The 19646-nt window shown below is 39.8% G+C and overlaps 1 protein-coding gene across 1 annotated transcript; it reads right to left on the bottom strand.

Moving 5' to 3' along the window:
- Nucleotides 1-1832: 1832 nt before the first annotated feature.
- METRNL (meteorin like, glial cell differentiation regulator) lies at nucleotides 1833-13331 on the bottom strand. The gene is made up of 4 exons (XM_075845200.1): nucleotides 13005-13331; nucleotides 10756-11144; nucleotides 2955-3014; nucleotides 1833-2710 (listed from the first exon to the last, which is right to left on the bottom strand). The coding sequence occupies exons 1-4, from the start codon at nucleotides 13100-13102 to the stop codon at nucleotides 2394-2396; spliced, it is 864 nt and encodes a 287-aa protein (XP_075701315.1). The 5' UTR covers nucleotides 13103-13331; the 3' UTR covers nucleotides 1833-2393.
- Between the last annotated feature and the right edge of the window lie 6315 nt (nucleotides 13332-19646).

The following is a 19646-nucleotide window of genomic DNA, read 5'->3' as shown; positions in this document are numbered from 1 at the left end:
CGGGTCTCTAGCCCAGGACAGCAGGGCCAGAGTGGCCTACCAGGGAACCCCGGGTGGACCTAAGTTCTGACATAACCAGGTCTAGCAGAAGACAACCCCATCTGTAGCAGACTTTGGAGCAGGTCACTTGCCACTGGGGTCTATTATTTTTGGCTTAGTTCATATGACCATGCTAGTAGTTATTGATATGACCTGTATGTCATTAAACACCAATAAGGAGTAAAAATTAGGCATGCCTAGGTTCTGTATAGCTGAGGGTGAGTCTTTAGTGGGCCCAAGGTACTCCAGATAAACACTAGGGTTTGGTCAACATGGCCAAGACTAACAAAGGCATTTTATGTTCGTCTCTTTAAACAAGGGTCTCTCCACTGTGGACAAGCCTTTTGTGTTCAGTAGGTACCCCGATGATAATCTGATATGGGGGTGCGGGGCCTTTGCTAGGGAAAGTAGGCAGCAAGACATGCTAGGTCCCGGAGAACAAGAGCTGCTCTTTGGAGTGTCCCTCTAGTTGGCCTCATAAAGGGGGGGGGCTCCTCTACTGTCTCAAATTGTTCTCGAATGGGGTCGTCTGAACCGGACAACCCCACACTGTGCAGTCATCTCGCCGTCTTTGCGCACTATGGCCACACCATGTAAGGTGTCATTAGACCACATATCTGGAACCCACCATCTCAGGGTTCCAAAACAGTTCAAACTGTCACGAAAATAAAATCTTCACAGATGAGGTGACTAATAGAATATGATGGTTGTCTAGTTGACATAAACAAAGCTCCTCCCAATGTATAGGGAATTTAAAGGGGGTGTCCATGATTAGAACAACATGGCTGCTTTCTTCCAGGTACAGTGCCACATCTGTCCACAGCTTGTGTCTGAAGTAAACGGGTCTGAACTGTCTGCAATACCACACACAACCTGTCGACAGGTGTGGCGCTATTTTTTAAGGAAAGCCGCCATGTTTCTGATATCCTGGACAACTCCTTTGAAATCTGTGCGGGTCCTGGCGCTGAAACCGCCAGCAATCACCACGGAGAAGTTTCAGGTGGTCTCTTATTTCTGCAGGAGAAATGCGGTATTACAGGTCACCCATTCAAATAACTGGACAGCCATATATGTGATGGCTATCTACTCTGGTTAATTTAGGTGGTACAGATCGTGGGATCCCCTTTATGACATCCATATATTCTAACATGCTGCTTAAATTGCAGGACAAAAGTCGCCATATGGTCTCCTAACGCTCCACATTTAGAGATGAGGAAATCGACATGTTTGCCTATATTGACGTTTCACCAATATTTTTAGAATATGGGTCCTGAAATAGGCAGCCATATTTAAAGGGATTTTCCCATGATCAATATTAATCACCTACCCACAGGATAGGTGATAAATATCTGATCGGTGGGGTTCCGACCACTGGGACACCCACTGATTACGAGAATGGGCTTACCTTGCCCTTCCTGTGAGCCCCATGGGAATGGAGCGGTAGTGCGCATGCTCACCCACCGCACCATTCATTTCTATGGAGCTTCCGTAGATGGCGCTCTACAGCCCCATAGAAATTAATAGAGCGGTGACCAAGTATGCGCACTACCGCTCCATACCTATGGGACTCCCAGGAACGGCAAGGTAATTCCATTCTCGTGATCGGTGGGGGTCCCAGCAGTCGGACCCTCATCGATCAGATATTTCTCACCTATCCTGTGGTTAGTTGATATTCATTATGGGAAACCCCTTTTCGCTCGTCTTATATGGGAAAGGGGGGATAATTTTTTGGCCCCAAAATGTATATGGAGTTCGACTGAAAGAATGACAATTCACAAATATCATTAAATTCCAGGGCATTTTATTTTTTACTGGAACTTAAAAAAAAAAAAATATTACCAACAATTCGCCAGCCTGTGCAAAATGTCAGACCACGATTGTACAATAAAAAACGAAAAATGAAAAAACAAAAAGATTACCTTCAGTCATTTCTTTCATAAGAAACATTCTCAAAGAAAATTTACACCGAGCTTTTTACAAAGCATGTTATAAAAACACAACATAGTCCACGTTCGCACCATTTACACACGTACGCCATGCTGGCTTGCTACACGCACAATTCAAAAACATGACGGGTCTCCAACCATTAGTAATGGCAGATTCTTCTCTTTAAGACTTGAGTCCTCTCAAAATAAAAATAATTTAAGTTTTCAGTAAGACTTAAAAATGGCGTCTTGTGCAGCGTGGCTCGTACCTCCGACACGTTAGTGTAACCGTGTCCGCTGGTTTGGGGGGCGCAGGGCAGTATTGGAGTCCCCCCTACAGTCCTGACAATTACTATCAATCCTTCAGAGTATTTCTGTACTGGTAGTCGACCAATCCAGACGTCTGAAACAAAGCATTTTCCACGTCGTTCAGTCTGTGATGATGTCACAAGGGTTTAATCCCTTATTTTTCGCTTCTAGATATATCCTTTGGAAATCCCTATATCGAGGTGCACATCCAAGTCGGGGCTCCCCAAAGTGCATGCGTCCGGTAAACAAAAAGTCCCCCGAACCGGCTTTCACACCACATTCCAGCGGCGTCTTAATATGTCCTTCCCAGCCGTGACCTTCTCTGCTGGGTTGAAATATCTTGATTTTCTGTCTATAAAGTTTATCGACTGAAATACTTATGATAGATTCCTGTGGCTCGACGTCGGTCGCTACCTCCGAGATGGAACCTTTGACCACTGCAAAGACAAAAACATCCATTAATCTACTAAGGCCGTTAAAAAAAATAGTCACAAAACTTAAAAGGGCAGTAGAGAACTGAATTTACATCCATTTAAAGTTATTATAGTCCACCATACTTTACACTGCAGCCTTACTTGATCACATTGGCTACTGTATATGAACACAAGCTCAGCAGGAAGATCTAATCTTATTGCTACCATGATACCATGCACCGAACTATAAATAATATATAATACTCACCAAAATCACTAATGCACACCGCTAAAAGGACCTCGGTGTCACTGCACGGCCGGCAGGGATCTGGAAAGAAAAATAAAACAGTGATGAGTGGACATGAAATAATAGCTCCTTTCATGATAGATAGCTGTTACAACTAAATTCACTTATTCCGCATTATATTTTACAACTCAGAATATGGAATTCTGGGGACGGAGCCTCAAAACAATCACAAGATTTGTGAAGAAAAAAAACAAAAAGAAAATGGGCCGATTGATGTAAGTTATGTTTGCCCACGCTGGGCCGTAACAGGCCACGCATTGTCTTATTACACAAACTCGCATCACTCTTGCTAAAGTTCCTTGTGCCGAGGACAGAACAGAAAAAAAGTTCAAAAATGTCATCATTTTACAAAAATAAAAAGTCTAAAAAACATTACAAAAAAAATAAAAATCTGCTACATTCCGGTATGATTTTTTTTTTTAGTTCATATGAATTTTCTTGTACATATAGGGCTAAGAATTAGAATAATTCATAAGTATATTCAACACCGTTTTTGTCAGAGCAGCGGGTGAATAGGCTTTAAAAAGTGACAACCGTTTTCCTAGGCCGGAAATGTGCTCATAGAAGTTGTCACTGCCCATCCCCCACTCCTTTTTAGCAGTTCTTACAAAGTGGATTACACAGGTCGGGCGACCGATCCTCCCAAAGTAAAGCCGCCCATACACTTTAGACAGATGTTGTCCCAAAATCTATTTCTCACGACACCCCCACTCGACCGAGCAGGTTTATGGGGAATAAATCGGCTGCATCCCCTGCTGGAACAAAGAATGGGGCATGTTGACATCTACCATCGGGAAGAGAATCAGATCGTTGGGTTCAGCCAACTTTCATCTAATGTGTATGGGTGTCTTAAGGAGATTGTGAAATCTGTACATTTTTAGGTTTTAAAATTATAATATTTTTAGGATTTTTTTTGGTGTGTGGTGACTGGATTTGCCCTTGGGCCCATGATTTACAATTCAACGTTATATTCAATTCTTCCAGCAAGAGCACCGTCCAAAAAATTATATATAGATATATATATATATCCTACATTAGCACGTATGTCTCCCAAATAAAAAAATAATAAAATCGTAGGGATTATGTTGTGAAATCATCCAAAGTATTTCAGTCACCTGACGATGGAAGCGCTTTATAATACGCAGCCTGACTGGATTACACCGGATCGGGGCTGTGTGCAGGTCCTGCCGGACAGCCATAAATCCCTTCTGACAGCTCTGCTGCAGGTTCTTACGTGTGGGCGACTCCCATGTGGTTAAAAAAAAAAATTGCAAATTTTTGAAAATGGTCTTAATTTTATTTGTTAATGATGGGGAGGAGCGGCGGCCGCGTCCCACGGCAAAATAATATATGTTCAATTATTCACTGTTTTTAAGACCTGAGCAGGTTCCAAAGATTTCAGGTCATGACTTGCCCTCTAAATGTTTGTTGCTCAATTAAATCACAAGTGACTAAGCCCCGAGGACTTGAAGCTCAACTTATTTCCAGCAACGCATAGTTGTGTCATTAGAGCTCTGACTGAACGGCCCACAGGCATGCTAATATCCACTTGTCTTCTAAACTGTAACCGTGCGGCAAATAATGAGAAAAACACCTGTCGTGTGACGCCCCAGCCGTCGTGTGTGTAGGAGTATCCTGCCCATCACTTTGCCAGTAGCGTAATAATACAATGACTGATGGCCAGGATTTTTTACACAAATTGATATAATACCCAAAATGCACCGCCCCAATTTCCTTTCGAAATATTCAGCATTTAATCACGTGCAATATATTGAGAGTGACAGTATTTTACAACAGCACTGGAAAAAGTCTGACTGGTTACACCGAAAAATTAGACGTTGCGCCGCTTTCTACAATCGCCGTTTAATATGTTCCTTGGACCCATCGGATGGCTCACGTAGACGGCGCACAGCTGTAACCATTGCCCGCTGCCAGATAGGAAGACGCTACAGACAGTTAGAAGCAAAAAGGTTTGTGTCGGAACGGCAGCATGCAAATTTTCCCTGGAAGTGGCCGAAATCTCTACTCGGGGTTATCCTAACAAGAATCTATTCATGACACAGAAAAGAGCAGAGTTTTATTGCATCTCCCTAGACTCAGGGGACTGTAATTCAACCATTTTCCAGATAATACCAGCATTGTGCCGGTCAGCTGCCAAAACCTACAGGGAAATTCTTTAAAAAGATCCTGACTGTATCCTTAGGTAACCTGAAGCGGTCCCCTCCGCAGATCCCCGTGTAGGCCTCTGTAATCGCTGCTCGGCCCAGTAGATGTAATTACATCATTTTTCGCAAGTTCCAGCTGCTGTGAGACTTGCCCTCTGATCTGGAGGTTGTCAGGAGGAACATGGCAGTGGGGACAGTAGACAAAACTTGTGGACTCCGCAATTGGAAGCTCACTTAAAGGGTATGTCCAATTTTGAAAAACATTTTACAGTTTATATACAGAACTAATCTATGTAAAAAAGTGGAGTCACTGTGTACATACATTACATTACTTATCCTGTACTGATCCTGAGTCATATCCTGTATTATACTCCAGAGCTGCACTCACTATTCTGCTGGTGATCACTGTGTACATACATTACATTACTTATCCTGTACTGATCCTGAGTCATATCCTGTATTATACTCCAGAGCTGCACTCACTATTCTGCTGGTGATCACTGTGTACATACATTACATTACTTATCCTGTACTGATCCTGAGTCATATCCTGTATTATACTCCAGAGCACTCACTATTCTGCTGGTGGAGTCACTGTGTATATACATTACATTACTTATCCTGTACTGATCCTGAGTTACATCCTGTATTATACTCCAGAGCTGCACTCACTATTCTGCTGGTGGAGTCACTGTGTATATACATTACATTACTTATCCTGTGCTGATCCTGAGTTACATCCTGTACTATACTCCAGAGCTGCACTCACTATTCTGCTGGTGGAGTCACTGTGTATATACATTACATTACTTATCCTGTACTGATCCTGAGTTACATCCTGTATTATACTCCAGAGCTGCACTCACTATTCTGCTGGTGGAGTCACTGTGTATATACATTACATTACTTATCCTGTACTGATCCTGAGTTACATCCTGTATTATACTCCAGAGCTGCACTCACTATTCTGCATGTGTTTTTCTTTAAACAGGCAGCATGTTTGTTGACAGCCGGCCTCTTAACATCTTAGCTGAGCTCTTGTTCCAGGTTTATTTCTAACAGTTTGTTTTTCCTAAACCAGATGACTGTACCGTGCCTGGTGAAAGTAGACACTTCCTAGAATGTAAATAAAGTCAGCCAGCTTTGTAGACACTGAACAAGCAGGGAATGCTCGGAGATTACATCTAATAAGTAACAATGCATTTACAAAGTGACTCGACTTTTTATAGAGAGTACTTCAGTATATAAATTGCAAAATGTCTGAATGTGGACATATAGAAAGATATTTTGGCACATAGGACGTGAACATAACATATAATCCCATGTGAAGGTGCCAACCTTCCCGACCAATAGAAACCTGGGACATTGGTTGGAAAATGTATTGAATCTACGCTAAACTAAATTCTCAGTGCGGTATGGTCATCACTACAGGGCATGTAATGGCCTGGTCCTCACAACCACTTGGATATCTTTGGAACTTGCGGCACCCAAAAATTATAAAAAATGTGCAGCTCAATGTGGAGTTGTGGCAGCGCTCCTGTCTTCTCTGTAACTGCCCATTGCCATAAAGCATGGACCTAATCGAATAGACAAAAATCAAAAATTCACCAAATTTTTTATTTTGCCTCTTAGCTTTCATCTAAGGAGGTAAAATGCTGGAACGGCGTTAGGGATCAGAGGGGGCGAATGGCCGCACATTGCACTGATTTTCCTTGATGTGATTGGAGATGATGCGTTCGATTGAACCTCCCTGATGAGAAATCACAACCCCAGGACCAGACAAGTCAAATTACACAGTAGAGGAGGAGGAGGAGGAGGAGGAGGAGGATTAGGGAATGCAGCAAGTTGACAGATTCCTCTAACACCAAAGGGGTTTTGTGGCTTAACCCCAGCTGCCCCTACAAGCACCTGACAGCTTACGGCCATTGAAATTCTAAAGAGGGGTCTAAAGAGGGTCCGATTCATGAGCAGTCTACCAAGAAATGGGCCATTTTCATAAAATCGGACTTCAAGCCTTACCCCGAGCCAAGCAAACAATTAGAGTTTTTGAAGCTCAGTCATATATACAAAACGATGATCACACATTCCAACATCTCTCCACAAAACACAGATCACCGGAGCATGAAGGATTAGTAGGGCAGCTCCAATGGGCCAGAAAAATTTCTCTCAGCTGCTCGGGATTGTCTGATGGCCCCCACAGACATGACCCAGTCCTGCCGAAATGGGGCAAATTAAAGAAAAACTCAACTGAAGCCAAATGCTGAGATTTTATGGGAAACTGCTCAAGCCACTGCCCTTTAAACCAGCATATTATTGCCCAATAATATGGACTCTTTTTATGGAGGAACTCTAAATTCAGGGCCAGCCTTGGGTTGGTTGGTGCCCCATGCAGAAATTTCTATGGGTGCCCCCTTTAAATAATACCATATAGTGCCCAAATAATGCTCAATCAGTAAATCTTTCCAAAGGTTCAGGATTAAAACTCTGGTTGCTCAGGCCAATAGCACCCCCTTCAGTAGCAACCAACAATGTATCCTTCTATATGGTCATATAGGCCCCGTCTATATGTACATAGTATATGGGGGAGGGGGTTATTCCCTTAAGTTTTTCTTTTTGCTCTCGTTACACTACAGTTGCATTTCTATAGAAGGTAAATCCTCTCTTTCTTTCAAGACAAGACCCTGAAGAAGCCGAGAGAACGTACAATTGTATGGTTACCACCACAGCTTTACAATAAGGGATTAGCACCTATTCACTTAAGACCCCCTATTCATGTAAGTAATTACAAACCTTACCCCTGCTGGACATGTGCAGATAAAATACAAAAATATAGAGAATTTGTTATTTTATTTTTTATTTTTTCCATCTTATTTACCCCACCTCCTTACATCTCACATATTTATATACAGAAACACACACAGACCAAAGTCATTTTGCCTTCTTGATAATTAGGAATTAAAAGGGTTGTCCAGGATTAGAAAAATATGGCTGCTTTTTTCTAAAAAAACAGCGCCACACCTGTCTACAGGTTGGGTGTGGTATGGCAACTCAGCCCCATTCACTTTAATGGAGTTGAGCTGCAATACCAGACACAACCCATGGACAGGAGTGGCGCTGTTTCTGGAATGCCATGTTTTTGTAATCATCTGCAACTGGAACGAAATCAGAAAATTTGCGACAACTAAATTTGTGTCAACGACGACCGGTTCCTTCCAGATCTTTCAAAACGCAAAGACACCACAGACTCGACTCAAATATCTAACTTGCCAGGGGCAATAATCACCAGATTCAATCAAGATAAGACTTAACACCTTATTAAAGGGGCACTAAAAAAAAAAAACACAAAATGATCGACTGATCAGCTCAGAGCATGCTGGTACTTGTAGTTATGTGCACTTCTTAGATGTCCCTTATTGGCACTCAATTATTAAAACTTCGTAATTCTTATTGCAACAAGGGTACGCCTAAATCGAGGAATTAAAGACTAAGCTTGTTTGGGCAAGGTCCCCATTCCTATTGTATCCTATCTGCTATAGATTGCTCTACCCTTAGTATTCTTCTGGTAGCACTATTTCGAAAATTATTATGTTTATGAGGGGTGCAGTACAGCGTCAAGGCCAGTAGGGGTTGCTATTGCACTTGCATGTACTTATTATAATCCAGAACTTTTTGATTTTCTTTTTTGAATTGTTTTTTATGTTTTATTTTGTATAAGTATAAAATAAATTTACCAAAAAGAGTGGCGTAGGGAGGTAAATATTACCATAAGTATTGCTCAAACAAGCCCAGACATATTATTCCCCTACACGGCTGTTTTTATAGGCTCTACAGAATGCCCATAAAATGTCCTCCTCCTACTCCAGCTATGGTCTCAGGGAAACAAACTTTTTGTCACTTGCAAGACCCAGGTGGAGGGGGAGGGGGAGGGGGAAGAGATTTCTGTTGACACTACTGGACCATAAAATCTGAAGCAAGCCCTAATTGAGCCATTTCCTTACAGCAATTTTCCACAATCAGGTTAATAAGTAATGCATTACCGATACATTTCCATGAGGAAATGCCCCGAGGGACAATCGTAGCTCGCCTAGGCCAATTGTCCTGCACTTGAAAAGGTCGGCCATATTTTCCTTGCAGTGTTAGGCTATGTTCACACGGAGTATTTTGGGGGAGGAATATCTGCCTCAAAATTCCGTTTGGAACTTTGAGGCAGATATTCCTCTCCCTGCACGCCGATTTTCGCGGCGATTATCGCACCGTTTTTCGCCCGCGGCCATTGAGCGCCGCGGGCATAAACCAGCGAGAAATACGCTTTCTCCTGCCTCCCATTGAAGTCAATGGGAGGTCAGAGGCGGAAGCGCATGTCGCTTCTTTTTCCCGCGAGGCAGTTTTACTGCTCGCGGGAAAAAGACGCCGACGCCTCCCACTGAAATCAATGGGAGGCGTTCTCGGGCCGTTTTTGCCGAGTTTTGCGACGCGGTTTCCGCGTCAAAAAACTCTTCAAAATACCCCGTGTGAACATAGCCTTACGGAGTAAAATTTACCCCACATCCAAGGTCATTTAAATGTAATGCAAATTTATAAAACACAAATATTATACCATTTCCACAACTGACCACTAGGGGCATTGTTGCTACAGCTAAAATCCAGCAGGGAAGATTTAATCTATAGGAATTTTTGGGTCAAACTAAAAAAAGTAACACCCAAAAAGTTAAAAAAAAACAAGTAGAAATTGTATTTACAAATGAGTAGCAACTATCCAAACACAAAGACCAGGTTGACATTCCAGCACACTTCACTAAAATGTCACTCCACGTCTTCGACCTAGGGCGTGTCGCACAAGCAGGGATACACGCCCCATTTGTTTTGTTTAGATCCTGTAAATTACTACATCTCGGCTGAGTCAGACACTCTCGGCAGGTCCTACCACACTCAGATATAATAATCAACCTGCTGCGGACTGCACTCCACAAGCCTAAATTACTACCATTATGGTATTTGTAAACTGGGTGTAGGCCGTGTTGTATAGAGCATCACTGGCAATTAAATGGGGACAAGCAGATAGTTAATGCAGCGGGTCATAAGCTTGTAACCAATCAGTGGCTAGCGTTTATAACGAAGCTCATGATGTCATCACTATTCGTAACTTTGTTATAGAATTGAAATAATCTATGGAGGCAAAATACATGAAAACACCTATAAGGCTGGCTGGCATCCCGCGGTCATAGTACGGACACATTTTAGCATATAATAAGGTTTTAACTCTGACGCTCCGCCGTTCTACAGAACCAAATTTAGTGACCCAAGTCTGGTTGCTGCGGCAGTAAAACTGATACTAAATGCAGTCCTATTACAAACTAGCAAGATAAATCAAAACTATCAGATAGGCAAAAAATATATATAATACATTTCAAAAATGTACTGCATTAAAAACATTGATATTGGTGTTTTCAGCTTCCCACAGCGCCACCTAGCAGCAGGCCAGAGTATTACAACAGATTGTAGAAAGCTCAGGTGGCATAGAGGATGGGGGGGGGGGGGGGGGGGGGGGGGTAACTAAAATGTTTAGGTTGTTGGTTTCTTCCAACTTTTATCCTTACCAGAAACTGCGTGCAAATCCGAGAGAGTCCTCTGGCTTATAAGTTCATACTGGAAACCAGTGATTTTACGGCTAATGTCCAACTGGGGCGTCGCTTCAATAAACAAGCCTCCTTGATCCAAGCTAAAGCAGTGGACTTTATGGGGCTGGTGGTCACCGTCCTGTACTAAAAGCTTGAGTTCTCCAGTTTTTTCCAAATAAATATTAGCTCCTTTGGAGCCTTTGAAAAGTTTGATACAAACAGTAAAGTGCTGGGAGTTCGACGTGAAGGTGTTGGGGCGCAGGTTGACGATGAGCGCCCCCGTGGGGTAAAGCCATTCTACCGAACCTTCAGAGCATCGCAGATAGACTTGTTCCACATCCTTCTTGTGGCTCTCGTGGGTCAGTCCACTAGGGAGAAGAAAGATGAAGGTCATTATAAATGGGGGCAAGAACTCAAAAAGTCCACGAAATACAAAAAGTAACAGGAATTTGACTGTTAATATTTCCAACCTGGACCCCAAGAGCTTGCAATTTATATGTATAGAGGACACTAGATGCATGTGCTAGACGTAAAGGGTTAAGGTGAGGTTTTTTTGTGCCTTTTCATGTTATTCCAATTTACCCAAAGGGAAACCTAGGAGACTATGATGTAACCGGCAGACGTCTCGGCTAATAGTCGGAACCCATAGACAGTCGCACCTCTGTTACCTTTTAGGTGGAGGCAGATTAAACAAGATTAGACCAATACACAACGTTCTCGCTTTGCCAGATTCTACATTGTAGGATATTTTAAGTGAATTTTTACAAAAATTTTCAGTTTTATTATGTCAAATGGAGACAGGTCGCCCGTATGACCTTCATGTAGGTTTTAGGTTCACTTAGTACAGGAAGCCCTGTTATTCCCTAAAGTCCTACTTATCGATGAGCCTGTCTTAGCTGTGTGTAGGTAATGTTTTTGCGTGTTTCATTTTAAAAAAATAATATTATTTTTCAAATATTTTAAATTTTTGTATTTTGAAGTTAAAAGGGTTAATCATTTTAGGGCATAAACTTCCCCCTCCCATTAAACCAAAAATGGGCTGTAGAAAGTTTGCACACAATTAATTTAGACTTTAAGACCCACTTCGCCCCAGGGCTATTGCATTCTGCATACACACCAGTGCTCAGTGACCCGTGAAAAGAACAGTCAATCTAGGTTTGACCATAAAGATGGGTTTCACGATAAGGCAAAAAGATAAAACTGGTCTAAAATTTACAGTTCCAATTAAAATACTTCTTTGAGGAAATATAAATGTAACAAAAACAAAAACATAAAATCCACCTACATTCCTAAGGTGGCGGCACTGCTGGTAGAGGTTGGTGGGGGTTGTGTATGTTTTTTGTTTTTTTTAATAAAGTCTGTGTCACTCATTTCTATCACTTAGTTCTGACTAATTTCTCGGAAAATGCCACCCACAGCCAGATCTAAGAAATAAAAGATTGACAAAAACTTTTCTGCCTGTGGACAACAAGCCCCATTATGCTGCTGAACATCTGATAATCAGCTGTCTTTTACAATCCTCCAACCTTGAGCTGAAAATACCACACAGAACCTTTGCCTCCAATCAGCTGGAGGTTATAAACCACAGACGGAGGGGACAAAAGGAGACTTTAAAAACATCAATGTCTTTTATAGACTGGTTAGTCCAGTACGGACTTGTTACTTGGAACTTGTAACCTCTGAAGTTCAGCGTTGCGCCTATAGGATGGGTGCAGTCCCTATAAATCCCATCACCCACCAATATAATAGTTACATAAGATCAGTCATCTGTGGGCCTTTGACTACCCAGTACCCAGGGGAATTACAAGTCCCAAGAGCACTGTACTCACTGTGTAACCAGGTCTTAGTTTTCAAAAAGTTCACTTCAATCTATAAAATGTTACAAGAATCTCTGAATGTAGCAAAAAGAAAAAAACAAATGGACAAAAAGTTTTTGGTTTTTTTCCGCTTCACTAGGATTTACTAATCTTCGATCACAAGCTCTTGGGGCCATTCGTAGGAGGATAAATCACTGGTACGCTCAGAAGTTAACATTTCCTTGCCAAAAAACAAAAACTTTCTTTTGAAGGGGACATGAAAGGAATAAAGTGCCACCTCCCACTCCTCACACCAAGGGTCTGTCTACAGCTGAGACCCCTCTGCAGGAGGGAAAGGAAGGGTTGAATGGAGGGGGGGTCGGGTGCCAGGATATAAAGTTGGTATAATAGAGGTGCCAAATGCTTTCTTACCTTCCTTTCCAATTGCACATGTCACTGGAGTATTGCAGTGAGGTCCCTCTGCCTGTGACAATCACCATGAAGACGCTGAGCAGGACCCTCCTTAGCATGTTGGCAAGTCACAGCAAACCAAGACCAAGAATAAATCCAAGAAAACCGCACTAGGAGGTAATAATCCAGGAGGGAAGGACAAGGGCAGCAGCAGAATGTGCGGACATTGCCCAGTGCGGAAGACAAAACTTTACCCAGGAGCTCCCAAGCTTCTTCTCCCCATCACTTGAGACCAGCAAATCTCAATTACCAGCAGTAACAGCAGCGCAGACCTCTCCACAGCCAGCTCACTGTACACTGAGAGCTCCAGGCTGAGCTCTCCACACTGAACGTGCAGGTCCCGCCCACCGGAGGGCGTGACAAGGGTGTGACAAAAAGTTGTGGCTGCAGGCACCGCCTCCTCCTGAACTCCTCGCACACTCCCCTGATAAAAGAACATACTCTCTACTCATCTACAACTCAACCCTGGAAGAAATTAAACACCGCAGACCCTTCTTATTGACTACAGCCTGTTTAGGAATGCACTTAGTGTGTGTGGAGGGAAGAACCTTGAAGAGTCGAAAAATGATGAATCCATGCGTTCTTTACCATCCGCAAACAATTGTTGTGTCTTCTATGTGGGAAATGTCACAAGAAAAGTTCTTTTAAGTTAGCCATTTTTGTTTTTCTGGCTACGGAAATAATTTGTAGTAACATCGGAGGGATGAATTAATAAAAAGTGTTGTCTTGTTGGCAGAGCTAGTTTTATCCGACAAGATGGAGGATTGTTATAAAGGGCAGCAGTATTTTTGAAAAATAAAATATCCCATGTGGTTTATAAATTGGGGGCACGTTCAGGGTCGCGTTATGTTGGATGGTGCACTACGTGGTACCCTCTGTTGACCCCTCCTCCTCACTAATATGGTATAATGTCATATACCGCACCATATAGTGCCTAAATATAGGAGTCATACAGTATGGTGCCCAAATAACAGCTCCATGGTAGTAATCTACCAACCATGCTATATACTGTCTAACTAATACTACTATAGAAGTGGTCACAAGCCTCGGGTGGGACAGGCTATCTGGGCGCCCCGAACATTTTTGTTCACACCCACAAACAAAAATTGTCTTAGCCAATTTTTGTAAGTGTAGACGGGCAGATGTCTCATCAACACCGATGGTCAGTGTGACCTTACCCATACCAGGACTTTCTATCGTCTTGTGAAGAAAGGATCGCGTCGTCGTATAGACAACAAGTTCTTGACTACTTTTGCTCTAAAAACCCCAAAGTGGGTTTTAATCCTGATGTTTTTGGATAAAAGTAGTTCACAATTCCCAATTCTCATGGGCCCTAAGTCATGGGATGATGATAGGAGATAGCCTTCAGGCTGGAAAGACTGCCATTCGTTTAGCAAACCCTTAGCTGATGGGTTCAGGTCACAGATGATATAACCGTAAGGGCTATTTATGCCACAAAACTTGGCTCGGTTGGGGGCTATGGCTGAACAACAAGTGTGACCATCACTCAACCTAATCTGTGATCCATGATAATTGGTGACCAATCCAAAGCCCAAGCCTAATAATTACTAATCAAAACTGGATCAGCCGTATGTAAACTTTCGTGCCCCCTTTGCGTAAACAAGGAGTAAACTACCACTGTTTACTCAGGTGAATGGAACTGATGCACTGTTTATTTGTCTTGTAGAAGATGGATGGAGATGGGGGAAGGGGGTGATAGACACAGAAGATTGCAAGGAAATTCGAGCAGATATAATCAGTAGAGTTGTCCATCATTTCACGGGCCAAGAGATTTTGAAGGGTCTGATGGTTATAGGAAGGTTCTTCAGTGTCGTGATGTACCCCACCAGCTCATGTTGTATATATGGAAGACCCAACATTTAGTGCCAGAAGATTCAATACTGAACGGCCCATTTTAATATTTTTGAAGTGTTGTCAGTGTACATCAATGGTCAGAACTGCTATTGAAGAACTGGGGACCCGAGTCTAACCAGAGGCAACATCGACATGGATTTTGTATGTTCTCCCCAGGTCTTCTTCAGGTTCTCTGGTAGTTTCCTATGACACTGGTCCCAGTATCCAAAAAGGAATTGATCAATAATGGAAAATATCGTGCTCACTAAATAGGTGGTCGTAACCATGAGCACACTGCATAGCAACCGCAAAATCAGTGACCAGTCACTCAATTCACAATAATAATTAACATCTTAAAGGGGCACTAATATTAGCCTTATCATTCCCTGCTGTGCGGTCGAATTCAATCTATTGTTCTCTATTATCAGCTTTTATAGGTTGAATGAAGTGTTTTTTTGTAGTTGTTTTTTTTATTGAATGGGCGAAAAGTTTTCAAATACCCCAGTACTCTATGTCATATATCGCCACATTGTGTATTAAAGGTAGTTCTCCTTTAAATGTTTTTCTTAATCCCTTCTCTGATGCCTCTGACAAAAATTCAGAAATAACCCCCGGAAAAATGATTAAGAATGATCTTGTTATCTGATCCGAGGCCTTAAATGCTGAAGCCTCACTGAGGGCTGAACATTAATTTCCTGCCTTGTGAGATGTCAGTTACGCCAGTGATGGAACAGATAGAGTCTTTTATCTTCATGAATAGCCTGTTGTCATATTGTTATTAGAAACAGGTTTTTTATATATTTCCTACGGTTGGCGCAGCGTGGAAGTCAGTATCACTTATCACCCTCTGGAGACATAATGCTGCATCAGCATACTGCAGTGTATCGGCTATTAAAGGGACACAACCATTTTCTCCAATTTTGACAGATTTGGAAATTCCCCTACTAGTTGAGGTCCAATTTCTTTTTTATAGGGGGCAGTATTATAGTAGTTATATTCTTGTATATAGGAGCAGTATTATAGTAGTTATATTCTTGTATATAGAAGCAGTATTATAGCAGTTATATTCTTGTATATAGGGGGCAGTATTATAGTAGTTATATTCTTGTATATAGGAGCAGTATTATAGTAGTTATATTCTTGTATATAGCAGTAGTATTATAGTAGTTATATTCTTGTATATAGGAGGCAGTATTATAGTAGTTATATTCTTGTATATAGCGAACAGTATTATAGTAGTTATATTCTTGTATATAGGGGGCAGTATTATAGTAGTTATATTCTTGTATATAGGGGCAGTATTATAGTAGTTATATTCTTGTATATAGGAGTAGTATTATAGTAGTTATATTCTTGTATATAGGGGCAGTATTATAGCAGTTATATTCTTGTAGATAGGGGGCAGTATTATAGTAGTTATATTCTTGTATATAGGAGCAGTATTATAGTAGTTATATTCTTGTATATAGGGGCAGTATTATAGTAGTTATATTCTTGTATATAGGGGCAGTATTATAGTAGTTATATTCTTGTATATAGGGGCAGTATTATAGTAGTTATATTCTTGTATATAGGAGCAGTATTATAGTAGTTATATTCTTGTATATAGGGGCAGTATTATAGTAGTTATATTCTTGTATATAGGAGCAGTATTATAGTAGTTATATTCTTGTATATAGGGAGCAGTATTATAGTAGTTATATTCTTGTATATAGGGGGCAGTAATATAGTAGGTTATATTCTTATATATAGGGGGCAGTATTATAGTGGTTATATTCTTGTATATAGGGGGCAGTGTTATAGTAGTTATATTCTTGTATATAGGGGCAGTTTTATAGTAGTTATATTCTTGTATATAGAGGGCAGTATTATAGTAGTTATATTCTTGTATATAGGAGCAGTATTATAGTAGTTATATTCTTGTATATAGGGGGCAGTAATATAGTAGTTATATTCTTATATATAGGGGGCAGTATTATAGTAGTTATATTCTTATATATAGGGGGCAGTATTATAGTGGTTGTATTCTTGTATATAGGGGGCAGTATTATAGTAGTTATATTCTTGTATATAGGAGCAGTATTATAGTAGTTTATATTCTTGTATATAGGGGCAGTATTATAGTAGTTATATTCTTGTATATAGGAGCAGTATTATAGTAGTTATATTCTTGTATATAGGGGCAGTATTATAGTAGTTATATTCTTGTATATAGGGGGCAGTATTATAGTAGTTATATTCTTGTATATATGGGGCAGTATTATAGTGGTTGTATTCTTGTATATAGGGGGCAGTATTATAGTAGTTATATTCTTGTATATAGGGGCAGTATTATAGTAGTTATATTCTTGTATAGAGGGGGCAGTATTATAGTAGTTATATTCTTGTATGTAGGGGGCAGTATTATAGTAGTTATATTCTTGTATATAGGAGGCAGTATTATAGTAGTTATATTCTTGTATACAGGGGGCAGTATTATAGTAGTTATATTCTTGTATATAGGAGGCAGTATTATAGTAGTTATATTCTTGTTTATAGGAGGCAGTATTATAGTTGTTATATTCTTGTATATAGGAGGCAGTATTATAGTAGTTATATTCTTGTATATAGGAGCAGTATTATAGTAGTTATAGTCTTGTATATAGGAGGCAGTATTATAGTAGTTATATTCTTGTATATAGGGGCAGTATTATAGTAGTTATATTCTTGTATATAGGGGCAGCATTATAGTACTTATATTCTTGTATATAGGAGCAGTATTATAGTAGTTATATTCTTGTATATAGGGGGTAGTATTATAGTAGTTATATTCTTGTATATAGGGGCAGTATTATAGTAGTTATATTCTTGTATATAGAGGCAGTATTATAGTAGTTATATTCTTGTATATAGGAGGCAGTATTATAGTAGTTATATTCTTGTATATAATAGGCAGTATTATAGTAGTTATATTCTTGTATATAGGGGGTTGTATTATAGTAGTTATATTCTTGTATATAGGAGCAGTATTATAGTAGTTATATTCTTGTATATAGGGGCAGTATTATAGTAGTTATATTCTTGTATATAGGAGCAGTATTATAGTAGTTACATTCTTGTATATAGGAGCAGTATTATAGCAGTTATATTCTTGTATATAGGGGGCAGTATTATAGTAGTTATATTCTTGTATATAGGGGCAGTATTATAGTAGTTATATTCTTGTATATAGGGGGCAGTATTATAGTAGTTATATTCTTGTATATAGGGGGTAGTATTATAGTAGTTATATTCTTGTATATAGAAGCAGTATTATAGTAGTTATATTCTTGTATATAGGGGGCAGTATTATAGTAGTTATATTCTTGTATATAGGAGCAGTATTATAGTAGTTATATTCTTGTATATAGGAGGCAGTATTATAGTAGTTATATTCTTGTATATAGGGGCAGTATTATAGTAGTTATATTCTTGTATATAGGAGCAGTATTATAGTAGTTATATTCTTGTATATAGGAGCAGTATTATAGTAGTTATATTCTTGTATATAGGAGCAGTATTATAGTAGTTGTATTCTTGTATATAGGGGGCAGTATTATAGTAGTTATATTCTTGTATATAGGAGCAGTATTATAGTAGTTATATTCTTGTATATAGGAGCAGTATTATAGTAGTTATATTCTTGTATATAGGGGGCAGTATTATAGCAGTTATATTCTTGTATATAGGGGCAGTATTATAGTAGTTATATTCTTGTATATAGGGGGCATTATTATAGTAGTTATATTCTTGTATATAGGGGCAGTATTATAGTAGTTATATTCTTGTATATAGGGGGCATTATTATAGTAGCTATATTCTGGTATATAGGGGGGCAGTATTATAGTAGTTATATTCTTGTATATAGGAGGCAGTGGTATAGTAGTTATATTCTTGTATATAGGAGCAGTATTATAGTAGTTATATTCTTGTATATAGGGGGCATTATTATAGTAGTTATATTCTTGTATATAGGGGGGCAGTATTATAGTAGTTATATTCTTGTATATAGGAGGCAGTGGTATAGTAGTTATATTCTTGTATATAGGGGCAGTATTATAGTAGATATATTCTTGTATATGGGGAGCAGTATTATAGTAGTTATATTCTTGTATATAGGGGCAGTATTATAGTACTTATATACTTGTATATAGGGGGCAGTGGTATAGTAGTTATATTCTTGTATATAGGGGGCATTATTATAGTAGTTATATTCTTGTATATAGGGGGGCAGTATTATAGTAGTTATATTCTTGTATATAGGAGGCAGTGGTATAGTAGTTCTATTCTTGTATATAGGGGCAGTATTATAGTAGTTATATTCTTGTATATAGGGGCAGTATTATAGTACTTATATTCTTGTATATAGGGGGCATTATTATAGTAGATATATTCTGGTATATAGGGGGCAGTATCATAGTAGTTATATTCTTGTACATAGGAGCAGTATTATAGTAGTTATATTCTTGTATATAGGAGGCAGTGCTATAGTAGTTATATTCTTGTATATAGGAGCAGTATTATAGTAGTTATATTCTTGTATATAGGGGGCAGTATTATAGTAGTTATATTCTTGTATATAGGAGCAGTATTATAGTAGTTATATTCTTGTATATAGGGGCAGTATTATAGTAGATATATTCTGGTGTATAGGGGGCAGTATTATAGTAGTTATATTCTTGTACTTTATTCTGTATTTCTGGTATTTGAATCTTAGGGCACGGCTAGACG

The sequence above is a fragment of the Rhinoderma darwinii genome, chromosome 13 (assembly GCF_050947455.1).
Source record: "Rhinoderma darwinii isolate aRhiDar2 chromosome 13, aRhiDar2.hap1, whole genome shotgun sequence".
Lineage (NCBI taxonomy): Eukaryota > Metazoa > Chordata > Amphibia > Anura > Rhinodermatidae > Rhinoderma > Rhinoderma darwinii.
The sequence above is the reverse complement of the archived record's forward strand: the minus strand, read 5'-3'. Positions and strand labels throughout refer to the sequence as shown.